The sequence below is a fragment of the Saccopteryx bilineata genome, chromosome X, assembly GCF_036850765.1.
Source record: "Saccopteryx bilineata isolate mSacBil1 chromosome X, mSacBil1_pri_phased_curated, whole genome shotgun sequence".
NCBI lineage: Eukaryota > Metazoa > Chordata > Mammalia > Chiroptera > Emballonuridae > Saccopteryx > Saccopteryx bilineata.
Window position 1 is genome coordinate 31,234,279 of NC_089502.1, and position 14,322 is coordinate 31,248,600.

General features: G+C 39.5%; 1 protein-coding gene across 2 annotated transcripts in view; it reads right to left on the bottom strand.

The window, feature by feature from the left end:
• Positions 1 to 14,322, bottom strand: part of WDR44 (WD repeat domain 44) — a 103,916-nt gene that overhangs the window by 45,529 nt on the left and 44,065 nt on the right. For both annotated transcript variants that reach the window (XM_066249158.1, XM_066249157.1), the window contains 5 exons: positions 12,219 to 12,293; positions 5,180 to 5,816; positions 3,980 to 4,107; positions 2,777 to 2,872; positions 237 to 373 (listed from right to left, as the gene is read on the bottom strand). In XM_066249158.1, the coding sequence (XP_066105255.1) occupies positions 237 to 373; positions 2,777 to 2,872; positions 3,980 to 4,107; positions 5,180 to 5,708 (890 nt within the window). In that variant the 5' untranslated portion in view covers positions 5,709 to 5,816; positions 12,219 to 12,293. The remainder of the gene's footprint in view (positions 1 to 236; positions 374 to 2,776; positions 2,873 to 3,979; positions 4,108 to 5,179; positions 5,817 to 12,218; positions 12,294 to 14,322) is intronic.

Sequence of the window (14,322 nt, forward strand, 5' to 3'; positions counted from 1 at the left end):
AAGAAGAGAAACCAAATACTATGGGATTAAAGATATATACTATTTTCCTCTAGTAACTGAATAGCTCAAAGAGAAAACAAAAAAGAATATATCCATTAACTATTTTAATTCCAAATTAAAAAAAAGAAAAGGCTGAATGAAACCAGATTAGGGACTGTCATAGTTCATAAACAGAGAAACCTTTACCATTCTGAATGAAATACTAACAAATGATGAATAGTAACATTAGGTCATACCTTACATATTCCTTAGTCCTTCTCATGATGTGCAGGGTGAGAGGATTGATACCTGTTGGCAGTTTCTCTTCCGCAAGACTCAAAGGTATTTCTTCTCCAGTATCAAGGTTCTTAATCATTACACTGGCAAGAATTTCCTGAGGTAATAAAATAACACCAGAATAATTTATAATTTAAGTATCTTTTTGAGTCTACAAACTTAATGACTTTCTAGATACATTCAGTACTGTGCACAATAATTTGTAACATCTTTATTGATACAATTCACACACTGCAAAATATACTCATTAAAGAATATATAGTTCAATGATTCTTAGTATATTCACAGAGCTGTGCAACACCACCAATATCTAAGTTTAGAACATTTCTTCTAACTCCAAAGGAAATCCCATACCTATTAGCTGTCATACCTTTTTCCCCTCACCTTCCAGTGGAAACCACTAACCTACTTTTGGTCTCCACGGATTGGCTAATTCTAGACATTTCAAATGCATTAAATCATAAAGCATGTGGTCTCTTGTGATTGGCTTCTTTCACTTAGCACAATGTTTTCACGGTTCATTCTTACTATAACATATATTAGAACTTATTCCTTTTGGCCCTGGCTGGTTGGCTCAGCTACAGAGCATCGGCCTGGCCTGTGGAAATCCTGGGTTCAATTCCTGGTCAGGGCACACAGGAGTAGTGACCGTTTGCTTCTCCTTCCCTCCCTCCCCTTCTCTTTATCTGTATCTCTTCCCCTCCCACAGCCACGAATCGAATGGTTAGAGCAAAGTTGGCCCTGGGCACTAAGAATGGCTACATGGCCTCACCTCAGGCACTAAAATAGCTCAGTTGCTGAGCAACAGAGCAGAGGCTGCAGATGGGCAGAGCATGGCCTGGTAAGGGACTTGCTGGGTGAATCCCGGCCAGGGCACATGCAGGAGTCTGTCTCCACCTCCCCGGCTCTCACTTAATAATAATAATTAAAAAAAATATTCCTTTTAATTGCTGAAAAACAGTACACATGCATGGATCTACCCCATTTTATATACCCATTCATCAGTGAGAAACATTTGTGTTGTTTGTGCACTTTGAACACTTGTGTGTGTGTGTGTGTGTATACATATATATTCAAAGTTAGAAGCAGGGAGGCAGTCAGACAGACTCCCGCATGCGCCTGGCAGAGATCCACCTGGCATACCCTCCAGGGAGCGGTGCTCTGCCCATCTGGGGCATTGCTCCGTTGTGGCCAGAGCCATTCTAGTGCTTGAGGTGGAGGCCATGGAGGCATCCTCAGTGCCCAGTCCAAGTTTGCTCCAATGGAGCCCTGGCTGTGGGAGGGGAAGAGAGAGACAGAGAGAAAGGAGACGAGGAGGGGTGGAGAAGCAGATGGGTGCTTCTCTCATGTGCCCTGACCGGGAATCGAACCCGGGACTTCCACACGCTGGGTCGATGCTCTATCGCTGAGCCAAGAAGCCAAGGCCTTGTGTGTATTTCTTATGCAGACATGTTTTCATTTCTCTTTGGTGTATACATAAGAGTGGAATTTCTGCATCATGTTAACATGATGTTGAATATTTTGAAAAATGCCAAAGCATTTCACCAAGTACAGTAATTTTTTCAAACGTGTTGTTTATAAGAAACAAAAACTAAGATTTTTTCTGTAAAACTTCATTCTGAATAAATTGGTCTATATACATTAAATTTTAGTGGTAAGAAGCATTGTTACTGTATGCACTGTATGTGATCTTACAAGTATAAAAACATATACCTATCTTATTGTCATTTCTTTTTAAGCCCATTTTCTATAAAACATAGGCTTTGCCTTCAATATATTCCACGATATAATTGTGGGAAAGGACAAGTTTAAGTCAAAGTTGCAAACTCACACATATTAAAAAAACAAAATCTAAGACAATGTTCATTTTTTTCTTCTACATTATGCTTTTTTTGTCTAATGACAATAAACAAAACTTTTTTTATTTTTATATTTTTGTATTTTTCCAAAGTTAGAAGCAGGGAGGTAGTCAGACTCCCACATTCATCCAACCGGGATCCACCCGGCATGCCCACCAGAGGGCGATGCTCTGCCCATCTAAGGCATTGCTTAGTTACGCCCAGAGCCACTCTAATACCTGAGGTGGAGGCCATGGAACCATCCTCAGCACCCGGGCCAACTTTGCTCCAATGGGGCCTTGGCTGTGAGAGGGAAGAGAGAGACAGAGAGGAAGGAGAGGGGGAGGGGCAGAGAAGCAGATGGGCGCTTCTCCTATGTAGCCTGACTGGGAATCGAACTGGGACTTCCACATGCCGGGCAGATGCTCTACCACTGAGCTCAATGGCCAGGGCACAATAAACAAAAATTTTTTTAATTATGTAAAATATTATACACATAAAATTACCCATTTTAAGAACTTTTCATTGTAGAGCTCGGTGGCATTAAGTACATTCATACTGCTGTGCAACCATCATCGTCATCCACTTCCAGAACCCTTTCCCCTTCCCATTGTGGCTTTTACATTTTGTGTTTTTAAGGACAAAAAAATATATAATTATACCTCATCAGTGAGCTCTCTTCCAGAGTTGGATCTAGGTCTCTGAGGGCCCAGCACTTCACTTGCTATTGTTTGCCCATCAGGTGCTTTTCCATTTTCCTGAAATTATAATTTTATAAACAGAAAGTAGACTGAATCCATTTCTATAAATATTCAATTATCCATTACCACATACGGCTCTAAAATATTCCATAACTCAGATAATGGAGCCTGCTGAAAATTTAAATGGAACACTCCATTTCAGCTCATTAGTCCCAGCATTCTGAAAAACAGGTATCAAATCTATCGCCGCCCATGCAATGTCTTCGTACTCTTGAAAGCAAATACATGTTCTCTTGGAAAGCGACCCCAGAGCAGTTCTCTACTACTAGAACACTAGCACAAAGGCTGCCACGAATCGGGGCTCTGTGTGGACACCTCAAAGGCACAGGCCCTCTGACTTTTTCTGTAAAGAGTCAGGCAGTAAATATCTTAGGCTTCTTGCTTCACAAATAGTGTCTGTCAGGTATTCTTTCTTTTAAAAAGCATTCTTGAAAAATATAAAGACCATTCTTAATGTGGGGACCCTACAAAAAGAGCCCACTGCCAACGTCTGCTCTAAGCCTCTGAGAAGACTAGATAGTGTTTTATCTCCCAACTTGCTAACCGCCCCAATCAGAGCTACCAAGTCCTCGAGTCCAAGAATTTGGCTCTGGTAAAAATTCATGTTACCAAGTCCTTTCCATTGCCTCATATGTAGTTATATATAGCATAGTGTATGAAGTTGGGTTTTTTTGTGATTAGGAAAATGAAATAAAAAATAAATAAAAGTCCTCTATTTTGTCCACTGTAGTTCAGGTAATGAAGATTGTAGTTGGTATTTATTGATATCAACCACATTACAAATAGCAGCATCTGTCATTTTTGCAATGCCTAATACATGGCCAGGTACTTGGTATACTTCAGCTCTTTTCTTCCTTACAAGAAACTGTCAAGGAAAGTTTCTCCCTCATTTTATTCATGGGGTACTTGAAACTCAGATGTTAGATAGCTTCCTGGAGTCTCCTAGCTATTTATAGCAGAGCTGGACAAAGGATATAAGTAGGACAGGTTTTGGGGAGGAGGAAATATTTGGCCTAGAGAAGAAAGAAGGTGTGATAATCAACAAAGCAGCAAGTTGTGGAGAGTTGATGAAGCCTATATCTAATATAACACGAATTCACCAACCTGGGCAGTAACTATTTTATCTCCACTGGTAGCACTTGCCAAATCAAGAGAAGGCTGAGAATCCTTGGCTGTATTCTCTGAAGCCATGGTCGCAGTTAGAGTATCAGATGTAATATTTTCTTTGGGAACTGCAATAATAATAATAGTAGTAGTAGTAATAATAATAATTTCTTATATAGGACTTTATACATAACTTGAAAAGTGTGTTACCCTTTACTTATCTGACTCTTATAACAATCCTGTGACAAAAGTGGCTTTATTACTCTTTTTTCTTTAGTGAGGTGGGGGGGAGAGAAAGAGAGAGAAAGAGAGACAGACCGACAGAAAGAGAGATGACAAGCATCAACTCATGGTAGTGGCACTTTAGTTTTTCATTGATTACTTTCTCATATGTGCCTTTACCAGAGGGCTCCAGCCAAGCCAATGACCCCTTGCTCAAGCCAGCGACCTTGGGCTTCAAGCCAGCGACCTCAGGGTTTTGAACCTGGGTCCTCAGCATCCCAGGTTGACACTCTATCCACTATGCCACCACTTGGTCAGGCTATTCCTCTTGTTTTTATTTTATTTTATTATTTTATTTTATTTTATTTATTCATTTTAGAGAGGAGAAAGAGAGAGAGAGAGGAAGAGGGAGAAATGAGGGGAGGAGCAGGAAGCATCAACTCCCATATGTGCCTTTACCAGGCCAACCCAGGGTTTTGAACCGGCGACCTCAGTGTTTCCAGGTCGACGCTTTATCCACTGCACCACCACAAGTCAGGCTACTCTTGTTTTATATATGGGGAAAACAGGATTCAAACAAGCTAAATTCCTCAAGGCTGTACAATTATGTACTCAATTTAAAAAAAAGAGAGAGGTCTAGTGCCCAATAAACTTAATTCAGAAATAAAAAGTTAAGAGAGAAAAAGAGATATCTCAGACTTGATTTCAAATCTTAATTGTCCAACCCCATATTCTTTTTATCATGCCACACTGACTGTTCAACAATAACAGATCTGAAAATTTGCAGTTTGCTGAAATGTTCAATTATAGTAACTAATCACCAATGTAAACATTTTCACTTTTTATTACTAAAATAATTTTTGCTACGCAGTCATCAGTATAGTTTAAATAGCATAAACTAAAACAAAATCAGAAATTTAAACATGTTCAACTCAAAAATCTCTCCACAAAAACACTTATTTCTCAATTAATACTTGCCGTCTAGATCAGGTGTTTTAAGAACCTCAAATTCCAGTTCGCTTTTCTTTTTTCTCGGGGGCGGAGCAGGTCGAGATGGAGGTGGTGGTCTAGGAGGTGGGAAATTAGTTGGAGGGGGTGGGCGCGCTGGAACAGGCTTCTTAGTGCTAGCCACTATGTCGGGCTCTGGAGTGAGTTGCCTTGGGGGTTTGGCAGGGGCCGCTTCTTCCACAACAGCAAAATCTTTAGTAGATGAGGAGTCTGCGGACGCAGACTCTAGAACGTCACTTCCTTTGGTTTCCACTGCTTCCTTGTTCGATACTTCTGTTTCAGTTTCAGGCGCATGAAGCTGCTCAGCTGAACTTATTTCAGTTAATTTAGTGGTTTCATCTACGGGTTTCTCACAGGTATCATCGGAAGGAAAACATTCATTTGATCCTAATTCAGTTTGTTCAAAATCATCCTGACTCTCTGCCCTTTTGGAATCTTCCTGCAGGACTTGATCTATGGCTAATAGTCCGGGTACATTGCTAAGATCTGTTGCACCCATGAGAGGACCGGCAGCAGCCTGATCAGAGTGTCCTTTTCCTTTGGAATCCAAAGAGTCATCTTCAAGCTGTTGTACTTTCTGACTCTCCTCAATAATACTTTCAATGATCTGAAGAAAGAATAAAAGGCAGTTAGTTTTTTTAAAAAAAATGAAGCCATTTACAAGAACATAATAACAACTAATCATTTATAAAGTACTTATTATGTGCCAGGCAACACTTTACATATTTGAATCTTTAAAACAACCTCAAGAGAAAGCACTCTTACTATCGTCATTATACAAATGAGGGAGCTAAGGCTTTGAGGAACCAAGTGATTTGTCCAAGGTCACATAGCTTATAAGTGATGAAGCTGGCATAAACCTTGGGAGTTTGGTTCCAGATTCTGCACTCTTAACCATTATATATAACAGGAAATCTGTGTCAGCATATCTAATCACAAAAGCCCAATCAACCCTGTATAACAAATTGCAAACTTAAAATCTTCATTCAGACTCTTCATGTTGTAGTTCATTTATATATTTATGCCAAGTTAGTTGTAGTAACAGCCTGCTGATTTGAGCCTAGTTGACAAAATCGTGAGAATGAAATCCATCTCATACAAGAATTAAACTTGTTACCTGACCAGTGGTGGTTCAGTGGATAGAGTGTCGACCTGGGACGCTGAGGTCCCTGGTTCAAAACCTCCGATGTTGCCAACTTGAGCGTGGTTTTGCCAGCTTGAACACAGGGTCTCTGGCTTGAGTGCAGGACCACTGATACGATCCCATCTTCACTGACTTAAGCAAGGGTCACTGGCTCAGCTTGAGCCCGCTGGTCAAGGCACGTATGAGAAACCATCAGTGAACAACTAACATGATTCAACTACAAGTTGATCAGTATTTAAAAAAATAGGATGGCCCTGGCTGTTTGGCTCAGTGGTAGAGCGTCGGCCTGGCGTGCAGGAGTCCCGGGTTCAATTCCCGGCCAGGGCACACAGGAGAAGTGCCCACCTGCTTCTCCACCCCTCCCCCTCTCCTTCCTCTCTGTCTCTCTCTTCCCCTCCTGCAGCTGAGGCTCCATTGGAGCAAAGTTGGCCCGGGCACTGAGGATGGCTCTATGGCCTCTGCCTCAGGTGCTAGAATGGCCCTGCTTGCAACAGAGCGACGCCCCAGATGGGCAGAGCATCGCCCCCTGGTGGGCGTGCCGGGTGGATCCAGGTTGGGTGCATGCGGGAGTCTGTCTGACTGTCTCCCTGTTTCCAACTTCAGAAAAATACAAAAATAAAAATAGGATTCAACATGTTTAGCTCAAGCTATGACAGGAAAAGCCAGCAGATACAAGGAGGTTAATATTCTTAAACAGAATACACTTAATACCCCACTATTAAGAGGGATGGACGGCAGGACCAGAAAAACACTTCATATGCCTAGTTCACCTTGCCTTTCCCCCCTTTATTTCTTATAGATAGCTAAAAAATACAGATAGGTTTTATATGAACTCTGAGATTTAAAAGAAATTATTTTTTCTACATAGGTTTGTCATTATTGACACCTTAAATCTCCTAGCCCACTCAGCTTTCCACCATGCCCAACCATGGATGACTTCCGCTTTCTCAATCCCTTGACTTCAGAAAGTTAACAGAATGTGTCACAGGCCGTCTTGAACTGGATGTTATTGTCACTAAGTAATATTCATTCTTGATTTCTTAAACTTTTTCTAAACCTTCAAAATTATAATCCCAGATGTACATCACTTTAAAAAAAACAAAACTTCATTTATTCATTTTAGAGAGGAGAGAGAGAGAAATGGGGGGGGGGGGAGCAGGAAGCTTCAACTCCCATATGTGCTTAGACCAGGCAAGCCCAAGGTTTTGAACTGGCAAATTCAGAGTTCTAGGTCAACGTTTTATCTACTGCGCCACCACGGGTTAGGCCTACATCACTTTTATAAGAGGAGTATTAACAAGAGTCGCCCTGATTTGACAATTAGGTGGTTACTGAGCACTGAGTGCCATAGTGATAACAGAAGGCAGTAAATTACAGTGGGGTCAGGAATGACTAAGAAGTAAGAAGTGAAGCCACAGAGACAGCCAGCACATTCTATGGTTTCAAAAACTTGGCTATAAATGGAAGAGGATACAAGAAGGTGATCCAGTAGTTTTATAAACTGAGAGGAAGGAGCCAAAGGAAAGGAAGAAAATTCTAGGGAAGAAAAGCAGGTCTCTCTATTAGATCCAGTACACACATTGTCTATTTAATCAGCATGCAAACCTTGTGAGGTGTTTGGATTATCTCCTTTCCACAAAAGCAGATATCTGAGTTAAAAAATTAAGACTTTTGCCCAAGGTTCTACAGCTAGTAAGCTAGAAAATCAAAACTGAAATCTAGGTTTTCCTAAAAACTCCATGATTCTTTATATTATGCCATACTACTTCGGACAAAAATACAACTAAATTCTCAACAATGACATGAAAAGGAGGTTACAGATAAAAACAAGCTGGCAGGTCACGGAAGTGCAAGATGATGAAAAGGAGTAAATTCACGCAACGGAGCCTCTAAATTCTTCATGCAGCAGGAAAAATGGTCACCTGCTCAAAGTGAGTGGGATACAAGTAGGCAGAAAGAGCATGAAGTGAATGTAAAGATTTGAAATAATCACTATACATAATGGAAAGGCTCATGCCATTAAAGGTGTCAAAACGAGGTAGAAAATCCTAAATCATCCCTAATCCTTTATTTGAGAACAATCTCTTTCTTCTCTGAATGCCTGTCATTCTGATTGTTCATTACAGTATGATCTATAATATACATACAAGGCAGTATATGGGCTAGCTCTGTATAAATATTTTCTCCACACGGGAAAATTAGTTCCTGGGAAGCAAGACCCATTTAAGGCTTGATATGCCCCCACCGTAACACCTATTTACAGTGCCTGCCCCTATATTTGGTTTCCCTGGGTCTTTAAGAGGTAGCAAACAGAGAAAGAGCAAGACAACTGTGAGAATCAAAACCAACATGGAGATGATCATGCTCAAGCAACTGTTTGCTTCACAACACCTCTCTGCTTCAAAAAAAACTCACTGCTTTCCCAGTCATTATAAAATATAAAACAGATGTTTTAGGATGACATACGGCATTCCCATGATCTGGCCTTAACTTTGGTCTCGACACTCATCCCTAAACATTTTGCACATTCATCATCTCCGTGCCCGTTCTGTGGTTACGCCTTTCCTCTCCCATCTCTGCCTGCCCAAATCTTAACCATTCATCAAAACCAGCTCAGATCGTACTTCCTCATTCCTACCCCAAAGCAGGAAGTAAAGTCTTCTTTTGTGTTCTTATAGTTTCTAAGTTTACTTGAACACTTTTCTATTATATTTCGTCTTGTGTTTATTCAGTTTCCTCCTGTACTAAAATGCAAGCTACCAGGAGTAGGGACTGTGTCCTGGTCCAGGGTACAACCACAGCCTTTATCACTGATGTATAATACTTTATTCCAGTGGTTCTCAAACTTTTGAAGTCAGGGCACATTTAAAATCCTACCAATAATTGTAGGTGCACTATATACAAATTTCTGAGAAATATGTTATAATAATTAAGTCAAATATTGAATAAAAAGATATAAAGTCCAAGAGTGCATTTATGGTAATTAAATGAAATAAATTTGACAAAATAAAATTTATTCTGACATTAAAAAACATTTTTATGTTACATTTTTTGTTATGCTTTTTAGAATTTGTAAAAAGGGGGTTAAAAATAAAAACAACAAAAAAGTTTTTTTATATATATACATTCTTAGTAAGATTAGTAAATTTGGCAGTTTCTAGCATGAATGTGTTAAGTTTTTTCATTCTTGTGTTTAAGAGAAATATGAGCCTGATATATCCTAGCAATTTCTTCAATGTTTGGGCATCTATTTCAAAGGCAAAGTCTCATTTCCTTGTCAATACATTGAAGAATTCTTCTCTTTTTACTTAATTGCGTTGAGTACAGAAAACCCCCACCGTCCATATCATCTTAACTTTACAACAGACAAAGGATAGAAGAAACTTGTCTCCAGTCTTTCCAGGGAACATGGGGGGTAGTATAAACAATCTAAGACCAGAGCTTAACAGCCTTTTGCAACCTAATCAGGCAAGTGAGGTGGGGGGTTGGGCAGACTGTCAGTTTACAGCCAATTCCCCACACCTCTGTCCCCCCTAAATCTAAACTCCAAAAACCCTGTTGGTTTTTTTGGTCCATAACAGGCACATATTTTTCTCTGGAATACCATAGGGTGCACCTGGAAATCTTCTAGGGTGCACACTTTGAGAACCAGTGCTTTATTCAATTGAAAAGACTAAAACTTAAAAAGTGATACCTTATAGTCTTAAGCCTCACTTTCTGTCTCATGGTGTTTATTATTCAGCTTCTAAGCTCCCCTAAAAACCCACCATTTTTTTTACTACTAACTATGGATAGTCATGTATTTATAATTTACCCTAAGGAAAAATTTCTTTAAAAGGTAAAGTAAAGCTCTAGTGGAAAAAGTAGAAACATTTCAAGCTTTCGACAATAATAATGGCTAGACACCTGTGTAATACATTTGCTTGATCAAAGAAAACTGAACAGTGAAATTATGTAGAAATATGATGAAAATCAAAAAATGGTAAGAAGAAAAGGTAGAATACAAAAATTCTATCTACATTACAATTAGGAAAAAAATAGGTAAGAACCAGAAGGTAATGCTGAAAAATTAAGAGAGCTGTTTGTTACAGTGCACAATTGTATGCAATTTCTGATTTAAAAAAAAGCAACCACTCTTATTATTTATGCTGATACGCAATACCACCATTTCTCCCAAACAGAAAAATGTTCCTTTTAAAGAAAAAGGTATGATCAATATTAAAATAGGTAGTCCAATAAGTTTTTAAATTTCATAAAGGTAGAATAATGGATCTCCATTGAGGGTGAATTTGCTCAGCACCCTTGCCTAGATAGTTGGTGACGTCTGAAGATATTTTTGGATGTCATGACAGGATAGAAGAAATCTACTGGCATCTAGTATTTAGAATCCACGGATGCTGCTAAACATCCTACAATGCAGAGAACAGTCTCCCAGTCTCCCCTTCCTTCTAACACAAAGAATTAGCCAGTCTCAAATGTCAATAGTGTCACTACTAAAAAACTCTGGGGTAGAAAATGTGCCATCTTGTTGGTTTCTGGAAACCTACAGGCTAAAACGGTGTCTGGGGTGCAGAAAACACTCAACATAAATGAATGGACACACACTATCCTTTCTCCTTGAGTTTTATCCTGATACTGTAAACCAGGGGTCCCCAAACTTTTTACACAGGGGGCCAGTTCACTGTCCCTCAGACAGCTGGAGGGCCGCCACATACAGTGCTCCTTTCACTGACCACCAATGAAAGAGGTGCCCCTTCTGGAAGTGCGGCGGGGGGGGGGGGCAGGGCAGATAAGTGGCCTCAGGGGGCTGCAGTTTGGGGACACCTGCTGAGTGTAAACTATCTCATTGTCAGTTTTTTTAAGTGAGAGAGACAGACAGACAGGAAGGGAGAGAGAGAAGAAGCATCAATTCTTCGTTGCAGCTCCTCAGTTGTTCACTGATTTCTTTCTCATATATGACTTGACTAGAGGGCTATAGCCGAGTCTGTGACCCTTTGCTCAAGCCAGCGACCTTGGGCTTCAAGCCAGTGACCATGGGGGACATGTCTATGATCTTACACTCAAGCCAGATGAGCCTGTGCTCAAGCTAGTGACCTCGTGGTTTCGAACCTGGGTCCTCTACATCCCAGGGATACACTTTATCCACTGAGCCACTGCCTTGTCAGGCCCATTGTCAGAATCTTTATCCTGTGTGCAGTCTCTCCTAGTAAACCAAACTCTGAAGCTTCGCAGCATCAATTCTTTAAAAGGTATCAACGGCTCTATCAGAGTAATGACTTTTTATAACCTCCAATTGCTAAAGACATCCAAAGTTGCTGCACTGAACTTTTCAACACTTTTAACTCTTAATAGTAACCTTGAGAGTAATTATCACTTATTTTAATATAAACACAAGCATAAAAAATAAAGGCACATTACAAAATATTTTTCTAAGTACTGTTTCAAACTAGAGGGACAGGGGGCTGAACGGAAGTCGAAGAGAGTAAAGGGAATCGAACATATGGTGACGGAAGGAAACTAAACTTTAGGTGGTGAGCACACAATGCAATATACAGATGATATATTACAGAACTGTACACCTGAAACCTATATAATCTTATTAACCAATACTACCTCAATAAATTTAGAAATAATAATGCTGTTTCAAGAATTTCAGAATGACTTCTAAAAAGCCTGATGCATCTTCAATCACAAGTTTAACAGATTCAAGGAACATTTACTGAATATCCACCATGCACAGGGCCCTATATTAAAAGAATATAGAAAATTTTCCACTTTAAATGTACCTTATAAAAATAAAAAAATATATAGTATACTATGTAAATGATAACTGCTAAACTAATATTGACATTATATTTTACCAACCTTTTTAGACACATCTTGTTTCAATTCTTGTACAGGGGACTCATTTCCAGCTTTGTGTGCAGTGTTCTCTGTTTCCTATTTGAAAACAAAAGAAAGAGACCAAACGATAACACCTTTTCTTTAAAACTCTGTTTAAAATGGGTATAAATTAGTAAATATAGCATTAATAAATCAAAGGCCATAAACAGCTCAGATGTTTGTATACTGATAGGTGCCCAGAGATTTTATGCCAACAGGAACAATATGGTTTGCATAAGAAGGTTATCAATTAGCGATTTTTAATTTTTCTACTGCAATTAAATATTTCCCTTTAAAATACCCACTTTTTTAACCTTAAAAAATTTACGGAAAGATAAGAACTACTAAATACCTTCATAGCCTAAAAAGATTAAGGATTTAAGCAAAAACAACAGAATTGTTATTTTCCCCAAAGTACTGCTTCATAAATGTGCACAAAGTACATAATGCAGAAAACGACACTCAGACAACTGTTTTCTTAAAAATTCTAAGTGCTTTAGATAAAACAAATCAAGACCTAAACAGAAACTAAACGAAGTCCTCATAAACAGTAACAGATGAACGAAATTAAACCCACCAAAAATACATATATATCTACGTATACTTTCATATATACATACGTACATATATATATATACTTGGTAGGTTAGAGACGGTAAAAATAGATAAGTGCATTTTTGCTGGAAAAAATTTCAGGTAAAATAAGATAATCATACATTTGCAAATCTTAACACCATATTCTTCTACACCTTAAAGCTGTCTTCACATTTAAAGAAGTGCAGCAATTTGAATGCTACTCCCAATACTGAATAAAAGCAAAAAATAAACAAAAATCCACTTTATAATTCTTGGTGCACATCTCAGAGCTTGTTAAAGAAAGCCAGTATTACCTTTCCTTTTTCCTTGGTCAGATAAGCGAAATAAGAATGTGTGTACACGGTTGGCTCAGCGGTAGAGCGTCGGCCTAGCGTGCGGAGGACCCGGGTTCGATTCCCGGCCAGGGCACACAGGAGAAGCGCCCATTTGCTTCTCCACCCCTCCGCAGCACTTTCCTCTCTGTCTCTCTCTTCCCCTCCCGCAGCCAAGGCTCCATTAGAGCAAAGATGGCCCGGGCGCTGGGGATGGCTCTGTGGCCTCTGCCTCAGGCGCTAGAGTGGCTCTGGTCGCAACATGGCGACGCCCAGGATGGGCAGAGCATCGCCCCCTGGTGGGCAGAGCGTCGCCCCTGGTGGGCGTGCCGGGTGGATCCCGGTCGGGCGCATGCGGGAGTCTGTCTGACTGTCTCTCCCTGTTTCCAGCTTCAGAAAAATGAAAAGAAAAAAAAAATAAAAATAAATAAATAAATAAAAAAGAATGTGTGTACATATTAAAGTAGTACTTCTATTGAGTGTTACCAGGATATGATCATGATAAACTCCACGATGCAATTACTCTAGAGATTATAATATTCTAAAGATACAATGTGCTAAAGAAATTTCTGTAGGATTTCCAATATCTTTAAGCTGAAAATTTCTTTCATTGGATTTCTCCCAGCACTTAGGGAATATTACCAATCTCATAGATTGTACTACAGAAAAACTGTTTCATGGAATTTTAAGTATTAGATAAAATCAAAACTCTACTGCTGCCCAGTTTTCAACTTAAAAAAAAAATCTGTAATCAAAAGCAATTAAAGATGGGGGAAGAGTGAATTGGAAGAAGGTAGTCAAACTTGCAGTTAGAAGATAAATAGGTACTAGGGATGTTAAATACAACACAATGATTATTGCAAACACTGCGTTTGACACATAGGAAAGTTGTTAAGAGAGTAAAAATCCCCCCCGTTTTTCTTTCTTTCTTTCTTTTTTTTTTTTTTTTGGTGGGCCATCATCTTTAATCCTAGCTTGCACCCAGCGGGCAAGTAGAAACACACACTGGCCTCCAAAACCCACTCACATTCAGTGCTCACAAAGCTACTGACTTATCCGAGTTTCCTAGAGACAAAGGTTTCTAGCTCACCAGACTTATTCACCTCTGTTCCCCATCTCCTTCCTTCTCTCTGCACAAACTCTGCACAAACTGGCTTCTCACTCAACACTCTGCCATC